Source organism: Nerophis lumbriciformis, linkage group LG35, assembly GCF_033978685.3.
Source record: "Nerophis lumbriciformis linkage group LG35, RoL_Nlum_v2.1, whole genome shotgun sequence".
NCBI lineage: Eukaryota > Metazoa > Chordata > Actinopteri > Syngnathiformes > Syngnathidae > Nerophis > Nerophis lumbriciformis.
Window position 1 is genome coordinate 23,810,038 of NC_084582.2, and position 22,770 is coordinate 23,832,807.

At 41.7% G+C, this 22,770-nt stretch overlaps 1 protein-coding gene across 1 annotated transcript in view; it reads left to right on the top strand.

Annotated features, from left to right (window-relative positions):
• Positions 1 to 425: 425 nt before the first annotated feature.
• The window catches only part of kif2c (kinesin family member 2C), a 37,393-nt gene continuing 15,048 nt past the window's right edge, over positions 426 to 22,770 (top strand). Inside the window, 11 exon segments of the mRNA XM_072912264.1 lie at positions 426 to 740; positions 805 to 899; positions 984 to 1,085; positions 1,146 to 1,194; positions 1,261 to 1,296; positions 5,818 to 5,955; positions 9,986 to 10,096; positions 17,217 to 17,311; positions 17,384 to 17,479; positions 17,542 to 17,596; positions 17,665 to 17,827. Coding sequence (XP_072768365.1) covers positions 680 to 740; positions 805 to 899; positions 984 to 1,085; positions 1,146 to 1,194; positions 1,261 to 1,296; positions 5,818 to 5,955; positions 9,986 to 10,096; positions 17,217 to 17,311; positions 17,384 to 17,479; positions 17,542 to 17,596; positions 17,665 to 17,827 — 1,001 coding nt within the window. The 5' untranslated portion in view covers positions 426 to 679.

Here is a 22,770-nt window from a genome sequence, read left to right on the forward strand (position 1 = left end):
TAGTACTAACCTTTAACAGTTAATTTTACTAATTTTCATTCATTACTAGTTTCTATGTAACTGTTTTTATATTGTTTTACTTTCTTTTTTATTCAAGAAAATGTTTTTAATTTATTTATCTTTTTTTATTTTATTAATTTTTTTGAAAAGTACCTTATCTTCACCATACCTGGTTGTCCAAATTAGGCATAATAATGTGTTAATTACACGACTGTATATATCGGTTGATATTGGTATCGGTAATTAAAGAGTTGGACAATATCGGAATATCGGATATCGGCAAAAAGCCATTATCGGACATCCCTACTTAATACATATACTTTCGGCAATATAGTGTATATATCATATCCTTGAGGTTGCTATCTTTCAAAGATCCACTGAGTAGCGGTATAAGAAATCTTTATAACTCAAAAGCGTAGAAGAAGAAACGGGCACAACGACGACGACCAATCAAAAATCAGTTCAGTTTAAAATGTTGGGGCGGCTTTGAAATTTGAAACAGGTGGCGAGTAAACGACTCTGACTACGTAAAGACAAGAAAGCAAGAAAAAAGAAGACAGGACGACGGCTCTCCCGTCAACACGTCACTTTAAACCCATGGAAGCAGGATCTGTTTTGAACAGCGACAACAAAGCTTTAGCATCAGTTTACTAGCGCGCCGTAGAAGACGAAAGACAAAATGGAGTCCAGGTTGTCTCGGCTGCTTGTTGGACTTTCTGTACAAATTAGTCGCAGTGACGGTAAGATGCAATGTTCTACCTTAAGACGCTATCACATTTGTCACTGTTTGAATTGTTGACGTAGGCCGCGTGCATCTTGCTACTGTCAAGTCTGTGGACAACGCCAAGTCTACTGTGATGGTGGAGTGGAAGGAGTTCGATACTTGTCGAGGAAAAGAGGTCTTTTCATGAAATCCAAAGAATCAAGTTGTGTGTAACCACCAGAAAATGACCGTCTTTGTTTTTTTTTTTAATTTGATCCAGATTGATGTGAGTGAGTTATATGCACTTAATCCAGAGCTGCTTGTCCACATACAAGATTTCTTCAACAAAGCTGCTGAGCCAAACTCTTCTCCTCCTGAGAAAGTGAGTGTTGACTTTGCAAACTGCTGACATGTATTCATTTAGCATCTGTTGTTTTTGCAGAAGTGCGAGAGTCGACTGCGCCCATCGAAGATTCCTGGCCCACCGACCTGTACGTAAATGAAAGCTTGTCTTAAATGTATGTCATGATCCCTAATGGTTCGCTTCCATCCAAAAGCCTCAACTCCAGCAGCGACTAAGGCTGGCGTGTCAGGTTGGCATGGCGTTCATTCTCCCGCCCTGCTGTACCATCACTCATTCCCTTTTCTAAGGCCCCGTTTACACTAAGCCGGCTAAGGTTATCCAGGGTAAATCCCACCTAACCTAATCCTTGTCCACACACGCAATGGTCGTTTAAGGCCCCCTCCGTCCGTGGGCGCAACGCGACCTAATACACATACGCGGAAAATGCGATTTTCTTATTTAAACGGGGATAGCAGGTCCATTATATGTGTCATACTTGATCATTTCGCGATATTGCCATATTTTTGCTGAAAGGATTTAGTAGAGAACATCGACGATAAAGTTCGCAGCTTTTGGTCGCTGATAAAAAAGCCTTGCCTGTACCGGAAGTAGCAGACGATACGCGCGTGACGTCACAGGTTGTGGAGCTCCTCACATCCGCACATTGTTTACAATCATGGCCACCAGCAGCGAGAGCGATTCGGACCGAAAAAGTGACGATTTCCCCATTAATTTGAGCGAGGATGAAAGATTTGTGGATGAGGAAAGTGAGAGTGAAGGACTAGAGGGCAGTGGGAGCTATTCAGATAGGGAAGATGCTGTGAGAGGCGGGTGGGACCTGATATTCAGCTGGGAATGACTAAAACAGTAAATAAACACAAGACATATATATATACTCTATTAGCCACAACACAACCAGGCTTATATTTAATATGCCACAAATGAATCCCGCATAACAAACACCTCCCCCCTCCCGTTCATATAACCCGCCAATACAACTCAAACACCTGCACAACACACTCAATCCCACAGCCCAAAGTACTGTTCACCTCCCCAAAGTTCATACAGCACATATATTTCCCCAAAGTTACGTACGTGACATGCACATAGCGGCACGCACGTACGGGCAAGCGATCAAATGTTTGGAAGCCGCAGCTGCATGCGTGCTCACAGTACCGCATCTGCGTATCCAACTCAAAGTCCTCCTGGTAAGAGTGTCTGTTGTCCCAGTTCTCCACAGTCCAATGGTAAAGCTTGACTGTCATCTTCCGGAAATGTAAACAATGAAACACCGGCTGTGTTATCTGGCACAACAGTCAGGAGGTGCATTCTACGGCGGGGGTGCGTTATCCGGCACAACACCTGCCGCAATACACCGCTTCCCATCTACAGCTTTCTTCTTTGCTGTCTCCATTGTTCATTGAACAAATTGCAAAAGATTCACCAACACAGATGTCCAGAATACTGTGGAATTTTGCGATGAAAACAGACGACTTAATAGCTGGCCACCATGCTGTCCCAAAATGTCCTCTACAATCCGTGACGTCATGCGCTGGCGTCATCATACCGAGACGTTTTCAGCAGGATTTTTCGCGCGAAATTTAAAATTGCACTTTAGTAAACTAACCCGGCCGTATTGGCATGTGTTGCAATGTTAAGATTTCATCATTGATATATAAACTATCAGACTGCGTGGTCAGTAGTAGTGGGTTTCAGTAGGCCTTTAAATGTATTTTATCTGAACAATAACTGACTCCTCCCACCCACACCAAGGACTGTTTTCACTGCTGGACTCTAGAAAGAGGTTCCGCAGACTCCATAGCAGAACCTCCAGGTTCTGTAACAGCTTCTTCCCTCAGGCCGTAAGACTCTTGAACGCATTACAATAATCCCCTCAATTCCCCCCAAAAATGGATTAACTCGCTGGAATATAAAGACAATATAACATACATCCATAAATGTGGATGCATATGCAAAAGTGCAATATATTTATCTGTACAGTAATCTATTTTATATCTGCACCTTATTGCTCTTTTGTCCTGCACTACCATGAGCTAATGCAACAAAATGTTGTTCTTATCTGTACTGTAAAGTTCAAATTTGAATGACAATAAAAGGAAGTTTCTCTCTCTCTCTCAATATCCAATTTTGTGGTATTTCAACTAGACTCTAGTGTGCTGTGGGGCCCTATTGTTGTGAATCACACCTGAGCCATCATAAACCAATCAAATCTTTATTAGACATGTTAAAGTAAACAATGTGATTAAAGAACATTTGACATCAATCAAACTAGGGATCTAAATATCTGGTCAGGACACTCCTCACTATTTTGCCTTCACCTTCATTGGCCATTAATTTTTAGTGACTTTATATACTCTGGACCTAGACGTTGAGTCCTCGACATAAATGGCGGATAATAACTGATAGAGTCTGATTTGCCAGTTCAAATGCATTCGCCGTTTTCCGTAGTCTTCCCTCGACGGCCAGGTAATACAAAGCACACGTTACCTTTTTTTTTTATCACATCCACGGTAGCCCACATTCTCGTTGACTCTCCTTCGACAAATGGACAAAGTTTTTCGGTAAATAGAATCACAGCTGACCTGGACATTTGAAAGTTCTCTTGCCGTCTGAGAAGTGTTGTATCCCAAATAGCTGCAATCGCTTTCTCTTAAGGTATTCATGTGTGATTTCCACAAGCGTCTGTACATGTAGAAGGAGAAATACGGCATGTCTGGATGACTCGCCTTCATATTTCCAGTGGTTAGCTCCGAGCTACGAAACCGCTTTATTATGAAGCTGGCTGTGGCGCGTTCTTTCTGACGTCACTTCCTGTGTGGGGCGCGGTCTTTCTGGCGTCACTTCCTCTTCGAACTCAGTTCGTAAACGATCAATGAGTCCATACAAAGCTAAGTGCACTTACCCGTGTAAAAATGTGTCCGAGGAGGGGGACCTTAAACGCTGGTTTAGTGTGGCTGAAACGGGGCTTAGGCTAAATAATTATTCGTTTAAGGGGTTATCTGGCTTAGTGTAGACATGGCCTAACTCACTGTACTCCGGCTTCCTCCCACCTCCAAAGACATGCACCTGGGGATAGTTTGATTGGTTTGTGAGTGTGAATGTTGTCTGTGTTGGCCCTGTGATGAGATGGCGACTTGTCCAGGGTGCACCCCTCCTTCCACCCGAATGCAGCTGAGATAGACTCCAGCACTCCCTGCAAGCCCGAAAAGCACAAGCGGTAGAAAATGGATGGATGGTGCAAATCACAAAGGAGGGTTATTTGTCATTCTGGCACACGTCAACCAACTGATTTGAACCTTCAAAGAGGAGCGACGGTGCATCTCAATACATTGGAATATCGTGCTTAAATGATTCAGACTAAGCTATTCCAATTTATCGAGGAGCACCTGTACATGTTTGGTTTTGTTTTGTTTTGTGTGTCTCTGTGGGGGAATAATATGAATATAGACAGTACAAGATACTGGAAATAAACTATATTGTCAAAAGTATTTGGCCACCCATCCAAATGATCAGAATCAGGTGTCCTAATCACTTGGTCAGGTGTATAAAATCAAGCAGAGACTTTTCTACAAACATTTGTGAGAGAATGGGCCGCTTTTAGGAGCTCAGTGATTTCCAGCGTGGAACTGTCATAGGATGCCCACCTGTGCATTAAATACAGTCGTGAAATTGCCTCGCTCCTAAATATTTCATAGTCAACTGTCTGCTTTATTATAAGAAAATGGAAGAGTTTGGGAACAGCACCTCAGCCACCAAGTGGTAGGCCATGTAAACTGACAGACAGGGATCAGTGGATGCTGAAGCGCATAGTGCAAAGACTTTCTGCACAGTCAGTTGCTATAGAGCTCCAAACTTCATGTGACCTTCCAATTAGCTCACATACAGTACACAGAGCTTCATGGAATGGGTTTTCCATGGCCATGCAGCTGCATCTAAGCCATACATCACCAAGTCCAATGCAAAACGTTGAGTGCAGTGGTGTAAAGCACATCGCCACTGGAGACGCGTTCTCTGGCGTGATGAATCACGCTTTTCCATCTGGCGTTCTGATGGACGAGTCTGGGTTTGTTTTTTGCTGGGAGAACGGTACATTTCGAACTGAATTGTGCCGAGTGGGAAATTTGGTGGAGGAGGATTTATAGTGTGGGGTTGTTTTTTAGGAGTTGGGCTTGGCCCCTTAGTTCCAGTGAAAGGAACTTTGAAAGCTCCAGGATACCAAAACATATTGGACAATTCCATGCTCCCAACCTTGTGGGAGCAGTTTGGGCCCCTTCCTCTTCCAACATGACTATGCACCAGTGCACAAAGCAAGGTCCATAAAGACATGGATGACAGAGTCTGGTGTGGATGAACTTGACTGGCCGCACAGAGTCCTGACCTGAATACCTTTGGGATGAATTAGAACGGAGACTGAGAGCCAGGCCTTCTCGACCAACATCAGTGTGTGACCTCACCAATGCGCTTTTGAAAGAATGATGGAAATTCCTATAAACACACTCCACAACCTTGTGGACAGCCTTCCCAGAAGAGTTGAAGCTTTAATAGCTGCAAAAGGTCATTGAAACCTATGTGTTAGGAATGGGATGGCACTTCAACTTCATATGTGAGTTAAGGCAGGTGGCCAAATACTTTTGGCAATATAGTGTAGCATCCTTGATGTTAGAAGTCTTTTCCTGTTTGTAATTCTGTGGCAACCTCATAAAGAGATTGGCCGTACTATGTTTGATTTTGAGTTTCATCTTCATTTCAGTTGTCAGCCGGGTGGCTCAGACCAGGCAGACATGCAAGTTCCAGCCTCCAGTTGCTGTCTCTGCACGGGGATCTTCAGAGGAACCTACTGAGACGATTGCGCCTGAAAAACCCACTTCCACGCTCCTCTCAAACTCTGGTTGGTAGAAATGTGACTTTTTAAACAAGTCATGTCTCATAGCTTCTGCATTGCCTTTTTGTAGCCCAAAATGGAGCCTTCATCCTGCGGAAAAGTGCTCTGTAAAATCATACTTGGAACACACCCTTTTGTGTACTTTTTCACTTTTTACATACACTAAGCCAGTACTTTGTTCAATTCAATAAATGCCACACATAAGGGGTGTATAAATGTTTTGAACCGAGGGACCGCACACTGGAAAATTAAAGCATGCTGGGGCCATTTTCAAAACAATTCAATATATATTGTAACCCTCAAGTTTGGTGAATGTTTAAGGTCCCAGTGACCAAGAAGTGGTAAAAATAAATCATATTTGTTTCTACTTCCAAACCTTAAATATCTATAGACCAACTTCCGTTGCCATAAACTTTATTTTGTTTTATGCTTTTATTTAATTTTTTTTCCAAAGAAACCCCTTTTTATGGCAAAAACACAAAATACGTAAAAAAAAATTCCCAAAACATTTTTCTAAATGGAATATGACGTGAAGTAATTGGAGCCTTAAATAGGTCAATCATTCATAACATTGTTTTGATTCATTTTGGTCTTTTTAAAAAATCTGACTAAAGTAATCAGGGATCCAAAAGGCCCCACTCATCATAAAAGTATTACAAATAAGTTATATAGGAATATATATTTTTACTTTCCACACTTCTGTAGATCAACTTTACATCTATCTGTTAAGGTTATTATTATTTTTAAGCAATGACACTTTTAAAATAAAAATCTGCCTGCATGGCAGCCTTGTGTGTTTGTGTCAATATTGCAACATTTTCTTCTTTCATTACACCTGGTTTATTTAAAAAAAATATTTTCAAAATGTGTCACAAGCCGTTAAAAAATTAGCTACTGTATTTTCCGCACTGTAAGGTGCACTGAAAAACCTCCAATTTTCTCAAAAGCTGACAGTGCGCCTTATATATGGACCAATATTGAGCCACAACAAACCTAAACTTCATTTTCATAAAGTTTAGGTCTCGCAACTATGGTAAACAGCCGCCAGCTTCTTTTTCCCCTGTAGAAGAAGAAGCGCTTCTTCGACGGTAAGCAGCTGCCAACTTCATTTTCCCCCGTAGAAGAAGTTCTTCTACGGTAAGCAGCCGCCGAGTTCATTTTTCCCCGTAGAGGAAGAAGCGCTTCTAACCCAAAAATGGCTCCTATTAAGAGACACGCTTACGGTGCAGAGTTTAAATTTAAGACAATCAGTCACGCAGTAGAACACGGGAATTGTTTATTTATTTTTTATTTTTTCAATACACCGTAGCACTTTGAGGTTGTTTGCTCAATGTGAAGTGTTTTTTTACAAATACAATCTATTATTATTTTTATTAATAGAGCAGCAGCGAGAGAATTTAACAAACGAATCAATGGTGTTTAATTCGGACACTGAAGAAGAACAATTGAAGGTATTCGTGGATGAGAAATAACTTCATAAAGTGAGCTTTACATGTTTATTTTGTGTGTTGTGTTGTGTGACATTAACGTTTGAGCAACGTTGAATTATTGATATATTGTTATTGCTCTGCACAATTTCGAGTGTTACTATATTGTGATTGCACTAACGTTTGATTTACCGTAATAGTATCACTGTTTTTACGTGTTTATTGAATCTTGGGAAAAGTTCCCCTCCACTATGTGATATAAATGTTGCACATGTTATACCTTGCTGTTCTTAAAAGATAAACAAAACACCACGTCACTGACTTTACCTCGGGGAAAATAATAAAACAGCTGTTTATTCATTTTGGGAGTGAACAGAGTTGTCAGAACGCTGGTTTGTAATCTATTAATAAAGTTTGACTGACCTGACTGTTTTGTTGACATTCCCATTAGCGCAGCTCCTTCTAATAGATGCATAGGTGCGCCTTATAATCCGGTGCGCCTTATATATAAACAAAGTTTTGGAATATGCCATTCATTGAAGGTGCGCCTTATAATCCGGTGCGCCTTATAGTGCGGAAAATACGGTACAAGCCTTAATTAGCTTCCTCAAAAAGAAAGACACAATTTAGCTGGCAGAACTTAGCTAAAATGATCATTAAGGCTGTTTTCACACCACTTTGTCTTTGTTGTTAGCTAACCAGCTAGCTAACAAGATAACACCTGTCCTGTCCGACATGCCTCGGCTTTGCAAGGTCCGCTTTGCATGTTGTTCACGTTTTAGATGCATTCAGGATGAAGTGTTCCCATACGTATAAGGGACTTTAGGACTCTACTCTGTTCGCTTTGTTGATTTTAAATTTGCCGGACACCACAAGAATGTGTCCACATGCATTACCACAATATTACACTAGTACTAAAAGCTGTATCGTCCACCAAATCTACTGCTTGTATTCTGTCATGTGAATTATTTCCGGAAGTGAAAATCTGACGGTCAATCAAGCCAAGATGGCTGTTATGCAGCAAGCAGCATGCAAACTCTGAGTACTACACAAGGGGCTTAGATCTTCCTGCAAAAAAAGCAGATAAAAGCAAAAAAAATCCAATTATGCAATGGAATAGATCCCTATACCGGTACTTGATCAAAAAAAGACGTGTCGAGCGGTTTCCAGGATGATCCGTTGTTATTCCCTAACATCGAACTCGCTTGTGCTCCAGACATCATTCTTTACAACAAAACAGATAAAAATTTGGAAAAGCATGGAGGCATACAACTTCTGTGTGTGGCCGGGTCAAGGAAATTGGTAGCAAGACTCCCCCGGATAAATATGCACCGTGTTTGCTCGGGTAAGATTGCACTTCATGATTTAACTTTGCATTTACTGGCATGTTTGTTGCCTTGGTGTCGTTTCACGCAGTACTTACCAGTACACATGTTTTTCCTTGTCTTTATCAACATATAACTATAGATGTCAACATTGTGTACGTGCTGAAAGATTAATTTGATTGTTTATCAAAATATAACTATAGATGTCTTTTGATTGATTGAAACTTTTATTAGTAGATTGCACATTGCAATACATATTCCGTACAATTGACCACTAAATAGTAACACCCGAATACGTTTTTAAACTAGTTTAAGTCAGGGTCCACTTAAATTGATTCATTGATTCAACATTGTGTATGTGCTGAAAGATTCATTTATGATTGTTTGTCAACATAACTATAGATGTCAACGTTGCGTATGTGCTGAAAGATTCATTTATGATGGTTTATCAACATAACTATAGATGTCAACATTGTGAATGTGCTGAAAGATTCACTTGTGATTTATCAAAATATAACTATAGATGTCAACATTGTGAATGTGCTGAAAGATTCATTTATGATTTATCAAAATATAACTATAGATGTCAACATTGTGTATGTGCTGAAAGATTAATTTATGATTTATCAAAATATAACTACAGATGTCATCGTGTATGTGCTGAAATATTCATTTATAATTGCTGCCTTTGGTAAAAGCTTAACTGTTAAGGTGTTGCTCACATTTGATTTCTTTTATCTAGACTTTATGAAACACTCGTAGCAAAAATGTGTTTAAGAAATACAAATAATATCAAGATAATACTTAAATGGGAAATAGTAAACGTTAAAAGTATATCAAACAAACCTAATGAAAGTAATCACTGCAAACTTTGCGTTCTTTGACTGCTCCACTTTTTGTCCCTCGTAAAATGTTGCACTCTTCCTCCTTTCTTGATTACCTCTCAAGGAACCCTAAATAAACGTTGTTCCTTTCCACGATTTTAACGGTTCGTACAGCCGAAAACAACGCAAGCATGGGGCATTTTTCTTAAAGAAAGGCTAAATGGCTAAAGTACCCATTGAGAACAGAGCTAGCTTGACCACCACACATTTAATGAGCCGGCCGCGATGTCATGTAAATCCAAACAATACCATGTATTGTCGAAATGGCGCAACCCTAGTGCTGATAAACAGACTTTAGGGACTCATAGTTGTTGTAACATCATTAAAAAAATTATTTTGCAAAACGGTGGACTTTTAAATGCTTTCCAGCCTTCGATGAATCACCTTTTGTTGTGTCCAGAGATTCGTAATGTCAAGCAGGAGGCTGAATCGTCTGTGTCACTGCATCTGGTGCGAGAGGCTGTAAAAGAAAATGATGAACCTGTGAAGAATCCTCCACCGTTCACTAAAGGTCAGTCGTAACAACCCAATAAGATAGAAATTCTTCCTTTTTTCAAAGAGAATTCTGCAAATGTATGATATGTACAGTATGTCACAATAATGTTAGTCCTTACCCCTGATTTCCACAGAGTGGCTGCGGTGCATATTCGCCACGACTCTTCCGTTTTTTATTCAAGTCAATGTGTCTGTTTCCACCGCTTGCGGTACGCCACCACCGTGGCCCTTTTCTTCCGCATCCCTGCGCCAAATATAAGCTGAGCTTCTATTTTGCCGGTTGCCGCAACACAACTGATCAGTTCAGCTAAAATCTGCTTGTGTTGGACAGGAAGTCATACACAAAACAAATAATCCGCTTTAGTTTCAAAATAAAATAGTCTGTCTTCAAGGCGTCGCATTTTACACTTTGAAAGGTCCTAATGGGCGGGGACAGACATGAAGTCAAGCCGTAAAAAGGTTTTCAGACGTAATTTCACCTTGTTGACCCTAATACTGATTGTGGAGGTCAAAATTAAAGAATCGTAACAGTCATATCCCAGGAAGCTATGGGCGCATATTGGACCCTGTGTCAAATGCTAGCTGATGAGTTGTGTGTGTCTACAAAGCTCGCCAGGAACGATGTTAATGTTGTGTTGTTGCTTTCTACAAAAAAAATTGTCATTCTTCTGCAAGGCAAAACTTTTTTCCTCTTCCTGGACATACAAAATGCATAGATAGTTTGCACAATATCAACAATTATTTTAATCTGTTACAGTTTTTAGTTTTTAAGATGTGTGTTTTTCATGGTTTTAATCTTTGTGGGGGTTTTTTATTTTCTATTTTATCTTCAGCTGCTGTTAACAGTCACCCAACAAAATTTCATTATTTCACAATGACAAATGAAGTACACGGTCATCTTTTTTACGAGGCAAGTCAATGCTGTCACAGTGGCTATTGATAGATGCCAAAGCTTCAGACGTTCTGCACTGTTTAATTTTTCACATGAGTATGCACGGATTCGCCAGCTCTCCTTAAAGTCTGCGCTATTTTGCTGCACGGCGGAGACGCAACAGAATGGTGGTGGGGATTACCGAACGACAACGCTGTTTTGTGGTGATTACGTGATGCATCCTGTGGAAATCAGGGGTTACAGTACTGTTTATAGGACTGTATTGCACCACTTTGTTTTGCTTAATACGCCGATCATTTATCAATATGTTGTGATTGTGTTACTGTAGTGAATGCGCATTCTTTACTGCTTTGTAAAAGACTTCCTAGACTTCCTTTTTATTGTCATTCAAATTTGAACTTTACAGCACAGATAAGAACGAAATTTCATTACATAAGCTCATGGTAGTGCAGGATAAAAAAGCAATACGGTGCATATATATATATATATATATAATTTATATATATATATATATATGTATGTATGTATAGATATATATATATATATATACCGGTATATAAAATAAATAAATAAATTACTGTACAGATAAATATATTTCACTTTTTCACATGCGTCCACGTTTATGGATGTATGTTATATTGTCTTTTTTATTCCAACAAGTGAATCCATTTTGGGGGGAGTTTAGGGTATAATTTAATTATGATGCGTTCAAGAGTCTTACGGCCTGAGGGAAGAAGCTATTACAGAACCTGCAGGTTCTGCTTCGGAGGCTGCGGAACCTCTTTCTAGAGTCCAGCAGTGAAAACAGTCCTTGGTGGGGGTGGGAGGAGTCTTTGCAGATTTTCTGAGCCCTGGTCAGGCAGCGGCTTTTTGCGATCTCCTGGATAGGTGGAAGAGGAGTCCTGATGATCTTTTCCGCCGTCCTCACCACTCTCTGGAGAGACTTCCAGTCTGAGGCATTGCAGGCTCTAGTCCAGACAGAGATGCTGTTGGTCAGCAGGCTCTCTATAGTGGCTCTGTAGAATGTGGTGAGAATTGGGGGAGGGAGCTGTGCTCTTTTCATCCGACGCAAAAAGTGCATGCGCTGCTGAGCTCTTTTTACAAGAGCTCCGGTGTGTAGGGACCAGGTTATATTGTCAGTTATCGGCACCCCCAGGAACTTGGTGCTGCTTACTATCTCCACCGCTGTGCCGTTGATGAAGAGTGGAGCGTGGCTGGACTGGTGCTTCCTGAAGTCAACGATGATCTCCTTGGTCTTGTTAACATTCAGGACCAGGTTGTTGGTTCTGCACGAGTCAACCAGATGTTTCACCTCCTGCCTGTAGTCCATGTCTTTGTTGTCATGGATGAGGCCCACTACTGTCGTGTTGTCCGCATACTTCACAATGTGGTTAGTAGTGGACCTGGCGCAGCAGTCATGGGTCATCAGTGTGAACAGCAGCGGACTCGGGACGCAGCCCTGGGGGGAGCCAGTGCTCAGGGAGATGGCACTGGAGGTGTTGTTGCCCACTCTCACAGATCGGGGTCTGTCTGTGAGGAAGTCAATCAGCCAGTTGCAAAGTGGGGTACTGAATCCAAGGGGGGCCAGTTTGCTCACCAAGTGTTGCGGAATGATGGTGTTGAATGCTGAGCTGAAGTCCAGGAACAACATCCGCACGTGTGTGTCCTTTCCTTCCAGATGTTCTAAGCTCAGGTGGAGTGCAGAGGAGATGGCGTCCTCTGTAGAGCGGTTAGGGCGATAAGCAAACTGGTATGGGTCGAATGTGGGGGGGAAGTCTGGAGACAATATATTCCTTTACCAGCCTCTCGAAGCACTTCATTATGATGGGGGTGAGTGCAACGGGGCGGTAATCATTGAGGGAGGAGATTGTGGGTTTTTTTGGCACTGGAATGATTGTGGCCGTCTTAAAACATGATGGTACCACAGCCTGGGTCAGCGAGATGTTGAAGATGTCTGTGAGAACCCCAGCCAGCTGGTCTGCACATCCCTTAAGCACCTTGCCATGGATTGTCATCATCTCCCGGTGCTTTCCGGGGGTTCACTCTCCTCAGGGTTTTCCGGACATCCGCTATATCCAGGTTGAGCGGCTGCTCATCAGGGCGAGGGATGGATTTTCTCGCCGGAGTGGTGTTAAGTGCCTCAAACCTTGCAAATTAGTTGTTAAGGTCATCTAGGAAGCTGATACTGTTGTCACAGGGACAGGGGGCAGCTTTATAGTCCGTTATGACCTGTATGCCCTGCCACATTCGTCTAGTGTTTGTAGGGTTCTCAAAGAAGTCCTGCACTTTCTGACTGTGAGCATGCTTTGCAACCTTAATGGCACGGTTCAGGTTAGCTCTGGCTGATTTTAATGCCACCGTGTCGCCAGACTTAAGAGCATTGTTCCGAGCCTTCAGCATTGCACGTACCTCACTGTTCATCCAGTGTTTCTCGTTGGCCCGTGTGGGGATGTTCTTGATCACACCGACATCCTCCATACACTTCTGAATGTATGCGGACACAGACTCTGCATACTCCTCCACACATGTGTGGTGATTTTCGGTGGCGGCTGCTTTGAACATGTCCCAGTCTGTGGTTTCGAAGCAGTCTTGTAATACTGACATTGCTCCCTCTGGCCAGGTCCTCACCTGCTTCACTGTAGCTTGCTTCCTGATCAGCAGGGGCTTGTATGCAGGAATTAGCATCACAGATAGATGGTCTGAGGAGCCGAGGTGGGGCGTGGTGCAGCTTTAAACGCCTGTTTAATATTACCGTATTTTCCGCACTATAAGGCGCACCGGATTACCGTATTTTCCGCACTATAAGGCGCACCTAAAAACCACAATTTTTCTCAAAAGCTGACAGTGCGCCTTATAACCCGGTGCGCTTTATTACGATTCATTTTCATAAAGTTTCGGTCTCGCAACTTCGGTAAACAGCCGCCATCTTTTTTCCCGGTAGAACAGGAAGCGCTTCTTCTACGCAAGCAACCGCCAAGGAAAGCACCCGCCCCCATAGAACAGGAAGCGCTTCACCCGCCCCCGGAAGAAGAAGAAAAAACGCGCGGATATCACTGTACGTTTCATTTCCTGTTTACATCTGTAAAGACCACAAAATGGCTCCTACTAAGCGATCCGGTTCATAAAAAGACGCAATCTCTCCATCCGCACACGGATTACTACCGTATTTCACAGCTGATATTCCTGTGAACCGCACTGTGGAACGGGAGCACGTACGGTGAATATTCGCACCACAGGGAATGAGAAGTCATCCTTCACTGTGGTTCTAGCTTGCCATGCTAACTTCCACCCATGATGATATTCAAAAGGAAGACCTTGCCAAAAGAGACCTTTCCAGCCGGCGTCATCATAAAAGCTAACTCGAAGGGATGGATGGATGAAGAAAAGATGAGCGAGTGGTTAAGGGAAGTTTACGCGAAGAGGCCGGGTGGCTTTTTTCACACAGCTCCGAAGGCGAACACACCTTCACTAAGACGGGCAGATAGCGCCGGTCGACATACGCCAACATCTGCCAGTGGATCGTAAATGCCTGGGCAGATAGTTTCGGTCACAACTGTGGTCCGAGCTTTCCGGAAGGCAGGATTCACAGAACTGCTGCACAACAACAGCGACACTGAATCCGATGACTTCGACGAGGCGGAGCCGGCCATTTTTGGATCCCACGCTTGCGCAACTTTTCAATTCGGACACCGAAGACGAAGAATTCGAAGGATTTACGAATGAAGAATAACTTCAGAAGGTGAGCGCTATGTTTATTTTGTGTGTTGTGACATTAACGTTCGAGCAACATTATGTTGCTATTTATTGCTCTACACCATTTTGAATTTTACTATGTTTGTGATTGCACATTTGCGTACATTTTGGGACAGAGTTGTTAGAACGCTGGTTTTCAATATATTATTAAAGTTTGACTGAACTATCTGACTGTTTTTTTGACATTCACTTTAGCGCAGCGTTTTTTTGACATTCACTTTAGCGCAGCGTAGGCGCGGCTTATAGTCCGGGGCGGCTTATTGGTGGACAAAATTATGAAATATGTAATTCATAGAAGGTGCGGCTAATAATCCGGTGCGCCTTATAGTGCGGAAAATACGGTATTAGCCGCACCTTCTATGAATTACATATTTCATAATTTTGTCCACCAATAAGCCGCCCCGGACTATAAGCCGCGCCTACGCTGCGCTAAAGTGAATGTCAAAAAAACGCTGCGCTAAAGTGAATGTCAAAAAAACAGTCAGATAGTTCAGTCAAACTTTAATAATATATTGAAAACCAGCGTTCTAACAACTCTGTCCCAAAATGTACGCAAATGTGCAATCACAAACATAGTAAAATTCAAAATGGTGTAGAGCAATAGTAACATAATGTTGCTCGAACGTTAATGTCACAACACACAAAATAAACATAGCGCTCACCTTCTGAAGTTATTCTTCATTCGTAAATCCTTCGAATTCTTCGTCTTCGGTGTCCGAATTGAAAAGTTGCGCAAGCGTGGTATCCAAAATGGCCGGTTCCGTCTCGTCGAAGTCATCGGGAGTCAGTGTCGCTGTTGTTCTGTGAATCCTGCCTTCCGGAAAGCTCGGACCACAGTTGTGACCGAAATATCTGCCCAGGCATTTACGATCCACTGGCAAATGTCGTCCGGCGCTGTCTGCCCGTCTTAGTGAAGGTGTGTTCGCCTTCGGAGCTGTGTGAAAAAAGCCACCCGGCCTCTTCGCGTAAACTTCCCTTAACCACTCGCTCATCTTTTCTTCATCCATCCATCCCTTCGAGTTAACTTTTATGATGACGCCGGCTGGAAAGGTCTCTTTTGGCAAGGTCTTCCTTTTGAATATCACCATGGGTGGAAGTTAGCATGGCAAGCTAGAACCACAGTGAAGGATGACTTCTCATTCCCTGTGGTGCGAATATTCACCGTACGTGCTCCCGTTCCACAGTGCGGTTCACAGGAATATCAGTTGCTGTGAAATACGTTAGTAATCCGTGTGCGGATGGAGAGATTGCGTCTTTTTATGAACCGGATCGCTTAGTAGGAGCCATTTTGTGGTCTTTACAGATGTAAACAGGAAATGAAACGTACGGTGATATCCGCGCGTTTTTTCTTCTTCTTCCGGGGGCGGGTAGAAGAAGAAGCGCTTCCTGTTCTATGGGGGCGGGTGCTTTCCTTGGCGGTTGCTTGCGTAGAAGAAGAAGCGCTTCCTGTTCTATGGGGGCGGGTGCTTTCCTTGGCGGTTGCTTGCGTAGAAGAAGAAGCGCTTCCTGTTCTACCGGGAAAAAAGATGGCGGCTGTTTACCGAAGTTGCGAGATCGAAACTTTATGAAAATGAATCGTAATAAAGCGCACTGGGTTATAAGGCGCACTGTCAGCTTTTGAGAACATTTGTGGTTTTTAGGTGCGCCTTATAGTGCGGAAAATACGGTACTATAAACCAAGTCCAGCTTGCTTCCACTCCTGGTTGCAAAATTCACATATTGATGGAAATGAGGGGAAACTGATTTCATGTTAGCTTGATTAAAATCCCCTGCCACGGTGAAAACTCCCTCTGGATGTATAGTTTGCAGTTCATTGATGGGGCAGTACAAAGCATTCAAAGCTTCTTTGGTGTTAGCACTGGGGGGAATGTACACTGCTGTGAAGATCATAAAAGCTGATTGTGTGAATGAGCATTCTTTACTGCTTTGTAAAAGTAGGCATTTCTGCAATCTATCCGTGGCAAGGAGTCATTGTCTTATTTGCATAGTTGACTGTAAGACATGTGCATGTATTTTTTAATGGCCATTATTAAGTGAGCAAAACGAGTGCTTTTAGATGTGTGGGAGGCACAGCAACACCTGCTGCTTGTTAAAAAGTGCAAAATGTGCTTTAATTCTTGTCTCCAAAATTGTTTAAGATGAGAAACGTGGCTACATTACATACATTTTTGAAAACGAATATCGAAGGGTCTGACTGCTAGCTAAATATAGCACCAAAGTGGTTAGGTTGACAACACTGATCCCTCTGGCTACGTCTCCTTTTCTCTGGCAGACCAGCTGCATAAAAGTTGTTTAAAAAGAAGTTATGAATCCGATGGCGTTTACTGTACGAAGTTGTAACAACAAGCTACATTCACAGTCAGTCCCATTGTTTTATTTAGCTCGGGCAAGCCGCCACAAATATATGAATGTATGGCAAACCACCAATTTCTGATTTATTGTGTTGTGCGTTTGATTGTGCGTCGACAACAAATGTATTTCTTTTTCTCAGGCAGAAGGAAGACTGTGGTTAACCAAGAGCTCAACAAAGGCAACAAGAGAGTCAGCATGATCAAACCCTCTGAAATCAAAACCAAGAAGGGCAAGGTTAAAAGTCATCAATGCGTTCAACTTTTAGTTAAAACGAGTACAAATTAACATTTATTTTCTGTTGTAAAGTTCAAAGAGGTAACACGGCCAAACCAGAAATTCTTCGAAATGATCCAAAACTTCAGAGAGACTTTGGAAATCAACCCACAATCAAGCAATGATGTGGCAAGTTTTCATTCAATGACCACCACAAGTCACTTTTTACATCTTTGTGTGTCATTTTGCAGATGGAGACTCAGAGGATTTGCGTGTGCGTCCGCAAACGACCCCTGAACAAGCGAGGTAATTACAGTCAGTGTTGTCCCCGCTTCACTTGCCTCAAGACACTTTTCTCCCACCGTGTGTGACAGAGGTGACTAAGAAGGAGATCGATGTGGTCTCAGTACCCGGAAGAGGGGCCCTGCTGGTCCACGAGCCAAAGCAGAAAGTGGACCTCACCAAGTACTTGGACAACCAAATTTTCCAATTTGACTACTCCTTTGATGAAACCTCCACCAATGACTTGGTCTACGGGTAATAACACATTTTTTTCCTCCAGGTTTACTCTCGCATCCCAAAAACAAGCACATTAGCTTACTTGGGGAATCTGAACGAGGGATGACCGATATTTGGCATTTTAACATATCGATATTTTTTTATTTTGTGCCACTACAACATAAATACATCAGCAGATACAATATACCTGTATACACATATGATACTTGTATTTAGTATTAAAATAATAACAACTTGTGAAAAGTAGAGAGTAAATTAGTAGTAATAACCAGTGCTCTTTTTTTGCTAATGTGTGTGCACCCCCTAAATGAAACCCCAACATTAGCACTGTACATAACTTTATTTTGCTACTGGTCCGTTTCCTAAAAAATAATGTTCAAAAACAACTTCCAGCACAACTGTTTACCGACTTATACTAGTCATGTTTAGCTGCATTTTACTGCAAATGAATATCGCACTGATAATTGTTATTGGCTCTAATGCGAAGTGTCTAAAGTTGTGAATGATTGTCTACATGTGATTGGCTGGCCTGAAATGAGCTGGGACAGGTTACAGTTCACCCGTGATACTAATGAGGACGAGCGGTATTAAACATTAAAGGATGATTTATTTGTTTAGAATTGCAGTTAATTTGTACTCAATGTATTTTTATATTCAAGCTTTTCAAACAAGACCCCTACAGATGAGCAATCAGTTTTACATCTTTTTTTCCAACCCAAAAAAAAATGCATATAATTATACTTAAATTGAAAAATATATTCAACAGAGCTTCTTGCTTCACTGCAATAAAATTGAGAACTTGTGGTCTAGATTAGAGCATACATTTTCTGCTCAACCCAGACTTTTTGTAACAACTAAAAAAATCAATAATTATTGCCTTTGGCATAATTTGAAATTAACTTAACAGGTATTGATAAACAACCAAAATTATTCGTTTTGCTCAGGCTTATTAATTATTTAGGAATCAGGTTTTCCGCAGGGCGTTAAAACGCATTAAATGGATTTTGCGAAACACAAGGCCTTAAATAGCATTAAAAAACATTAATTTCAAAGTCCAGAGACATTTAAAAGGTTTATACAATTTTAGGCCTAGGCTGATATGAACATGATGATGAATCAATAACTTTGTCAACGTCTCAGTTCTTTCTTTGGCTCTGGTTTTCAGACTGTGTACAATCATTGTTAAAGTACCAATGATTGTCACGCACTAGGTGTGGTGAAATTTGTCCTCTGCATTTGACTCATCCCCTTGTTCACCCCCTGGGAGGTGAGGGGAGCAGTGGGCAGCAGCGGTGGCCGTGCCCGAGAATAATTTTTGGTGATTTAACCCCCAATTCCAACCCTTGATGTCGGCCGGGGTTTGAACTCACAACCTACCAATCTCAGGGCGGACACTCTAACCACAAGGCCACTGAGTAGGTTTCAAGAGCTTACACTCTATGCATCGTTCTCAGCACCTGAGCGCGTTTATTCCACAGTAGAATTACATGACCAGAGGGAGCCTCTTGTCAGTCATCCACAATCTTTGTTGAGGTACCGGTACATGCTAGGGCTGCACGGTTTTAAGAAAAAAAATTAATGCGATTTTTCTCACCAAAATTTCGATTCGATTTGCAATTTTTATATTTTATACTTGAAAATGCATAAAACTGCAACTGTCAATCAACACATTTTTGTCTCAAGGTGCCACATATTAGAACAATTTGCAGTAATTTACTTTTGAAAAAACAAAACATTTGGCTTAATGCAGACTGAGCTTTTGACAGCCTCTTGTCACTCTAATTTAAACCTTGATGCCGAATAATCTTGCAGCCCTTTTGTTGACTAGCTATTAGCTTCTTGAGAGAGAGCTTCTTTTGTGTAGTAGTTTTAGTAAACAATGGCATCTGCGGCGACACTTGCTTAATTGTTGGATCATTTTTGATACAATAAAGCCGTAGGAGAAGACGTTTGCGAGGGTGGGCTCTGCGAAACCCCGGTAAATATGTCATATCAAGCTGACCAATCACAGCTAGTTACTTTTTTCTAACCTTATTTCAACCACAATATGACATCAAATTCAAACAATTAGAACATACCGTACACGCCATTTAAACCGGCCTCTAAACATTTTTTCAAAATATGTGCATAGAAATATTTGTTCTCTATAATTTTCAAAGAGTTAAGAAATTGAAACAAAGCTCCAATAAGTAAAGAATAACCAAAGGAAACATGAAAATACAACAAAAGCATCGTATAACTACCGGTACTTTTTTATTTTGTCTTTGATGGTAATTGTCTTTAAAATGTCGTTTAGGATGTGGGAAAGTTTACTTTTTTGTTTTCCTTAGTCATTATTAGTAAACGCTGACGCAAAGCTTTTGTGTGTTTACTTATTTTGGACAGTTCAGTGATTACCCTTCTAATTTAAAACAGTTTAAAAAAATATCACAGCAATGATATACAATGAAATTCAAACCCCGTTTCCATGTGTTGGGAAATTGTGTTAGATGTAAATATAAACGGAATACAATGATTTGCAAATCCTTTTCAACCCATATTCAATTGAAATTTGCTACAAAGACAACATGTTTGATGTTCAAACTGATAAACATTTTTTTTTGCAAATAATCATTAACTTTAGAATTTGATGCCAGCAACACGTGACAAAGAAGTTGGGAAAGGTGGCAATAAATACTGCTAAAGTTGAGGAATGCTCATCAAGCACTTATTTGGAACATCCCACAGGTGAACAGGCAAATTGGGAACAGGTGGGAGCCATGATTGGGTATAAAAGTAGATTCCATGAAATGCTCAGTCATTCACAAACAAGGATGGGGCAAGGGTCACCACTTTGTCAACAAATGCGTGAGCAAATTGTTGAACAGTTTAAGAAAAACCTTTCTCAAGCAGCTATTGCAAGGAATTTAGGGATTTCACCATCTATGGTCCGTAATATCATCAAAGGGTTCAGAGAATCTGGAGAAATCACTGCACGTAAGCAGGTAAGCCTGTGACCTTCGATCCCTCAGGCTGTACTGCATCAACAAGCGACATCAGTGTGTAAAGGATATCACCACATGGGCTCAGGAACACTTCAGAAACCCACTGTCAGTAACTACAGTTGGTCGCTACATCTGTAAGTGCAAGTTAAAGCTCTCCTATGCAAGGCAAAAACCGTTAATCAACAACACCCAGAAACTCTGTCGGCTTCGCTGGGCCTGAACTCAACTAAGATGGACTGATACAAAGTGGAAAAGTGTTCTGTGGTCTGATGAGTCCACATTTCAAATTGTTTTTGGAAACTGTGGACATCGTGTCCTCCGGACCAAAGAGGAAAATAACCATCCAGATTGTTATAGGCGCAAAGTTGAAAAGCCAGCATCTGTGATGGTATGGGGGTGTGTTAGTGCCCAAGACATGGGTAACTTACACATCTGTGAAGGCGCCATTAATGCTGAAAGGTACATACAGGTTTTGGAGCAACATATGTTGCCATCCAAGCAACGTTACCATGGACTCCCCTGCTTATTTCAGCAAGACAATGCCAAGCCACGTGTTACATCAACGTGGCTTCATAGTAAAAGAGTGCGGGTACTAGACTGCCATCCTTGTAGTCCAGACCTGTCTCCCATTGAAAATGTGTGGCACATTATGAAGCCTAAAATACCACAACAGAGACCCCCGGTCTGTTGAACAATTTAAGCTGTACATCAAGCAAGAATGGGAAAGAATTCCACCTGAGAAGCTTAAAAAAATGTGTCTCCTCAGTTCCCAAACATTTACTGAGTGTTGTTAAAAGGAAAGGCCATGTAACACAGTGGTAAACATGCCCTTTCCCAACTACTTTGGCACGTGTTGCAGCCATGAAATTCTAAGTTACCGTATTTTCCGCACCATAAGGCGCCCTGGGTTATAAGCCGCGCCTTCAATGAACGGCATATTTCAAAACTTTGTCCACCTATAAGCCGCCCCGTGTTATAGGCCGCATCTAACTGCGCTAAAGGAATGTCAAAAAAACAGTCAGGTCAGTCAAACTTTAATAATATATTAAAAACCAGCGTGATGTGGGCGCGCATGGAGTCGTATATCAACATGGACGGAGCTGCGTGAAAAAAGCCACCCGGCCTCTTCGCGTAAACTTACCTTAACCACTCGCTCATCTTTTCTTCATCCATCCATCCTTTCGAGTTAGCTTTTATGATGACGCCGGCTGGAAAGGTCTCTTTTGGCAAGGTCTTCCTTTTGAATATCACCATGGGTGGAAGTTTCTGGCCATTAGCATGGCAAGCTAGAACCACAGTGAAGGATGACTTCTCATTCCCTGTGGTGCGAATATTCACCGTACGTGCTCCCGTTGTATCCACAGTGCGGTTCACAGGAATATCAAAAGTAAGTGGAACCTCGTCCATGTTGATAATGTTCTCTGGCCGTATCTTTTTTTCAGCTATCTTGTTTTTACAATATGCACGGAAAGTAGCCAGCTTTTCTTGAAAGTCTTTAGGCAGTTTCTGTGAAATAGTAGTCCGTGTGCGGATGGAGAGATTGCGTCTTGGAAACCTGTCGCTTAGTAGGAGCCATTTTGTGGTCTTTACAGATGTAAACACACAAAGGAAATGAAACGTAATATCCGCGCGCTTCTTCTTCTTCTACGCGGGCGGGTGGTTGCTTGCGTAGAAGAAGAAGCTCTTCCTGTTCTATGGGGAAAAAAGATGGCGGCTGTTTACCGTAGTTGCGAGACCGAAACTTTATGAAAATGAATCTTAATATTAATCCATATATAAAGCGCACCGGGTTATAAGCCGCACTGTCAGCTTTTGAGTAAATTTGTGGTTTTTAGGTACGGCTAATAGTGCGGAAAATACGGTAATTATTGTTTGCAAAAAAAAAAAAGTTTATGAGTTTGAACATCAAATATCTTGTCTTTGTAGTGCATTCAATTGAATATGGGTTGAAAAGGATTTGCAAATCATTGTATTCCG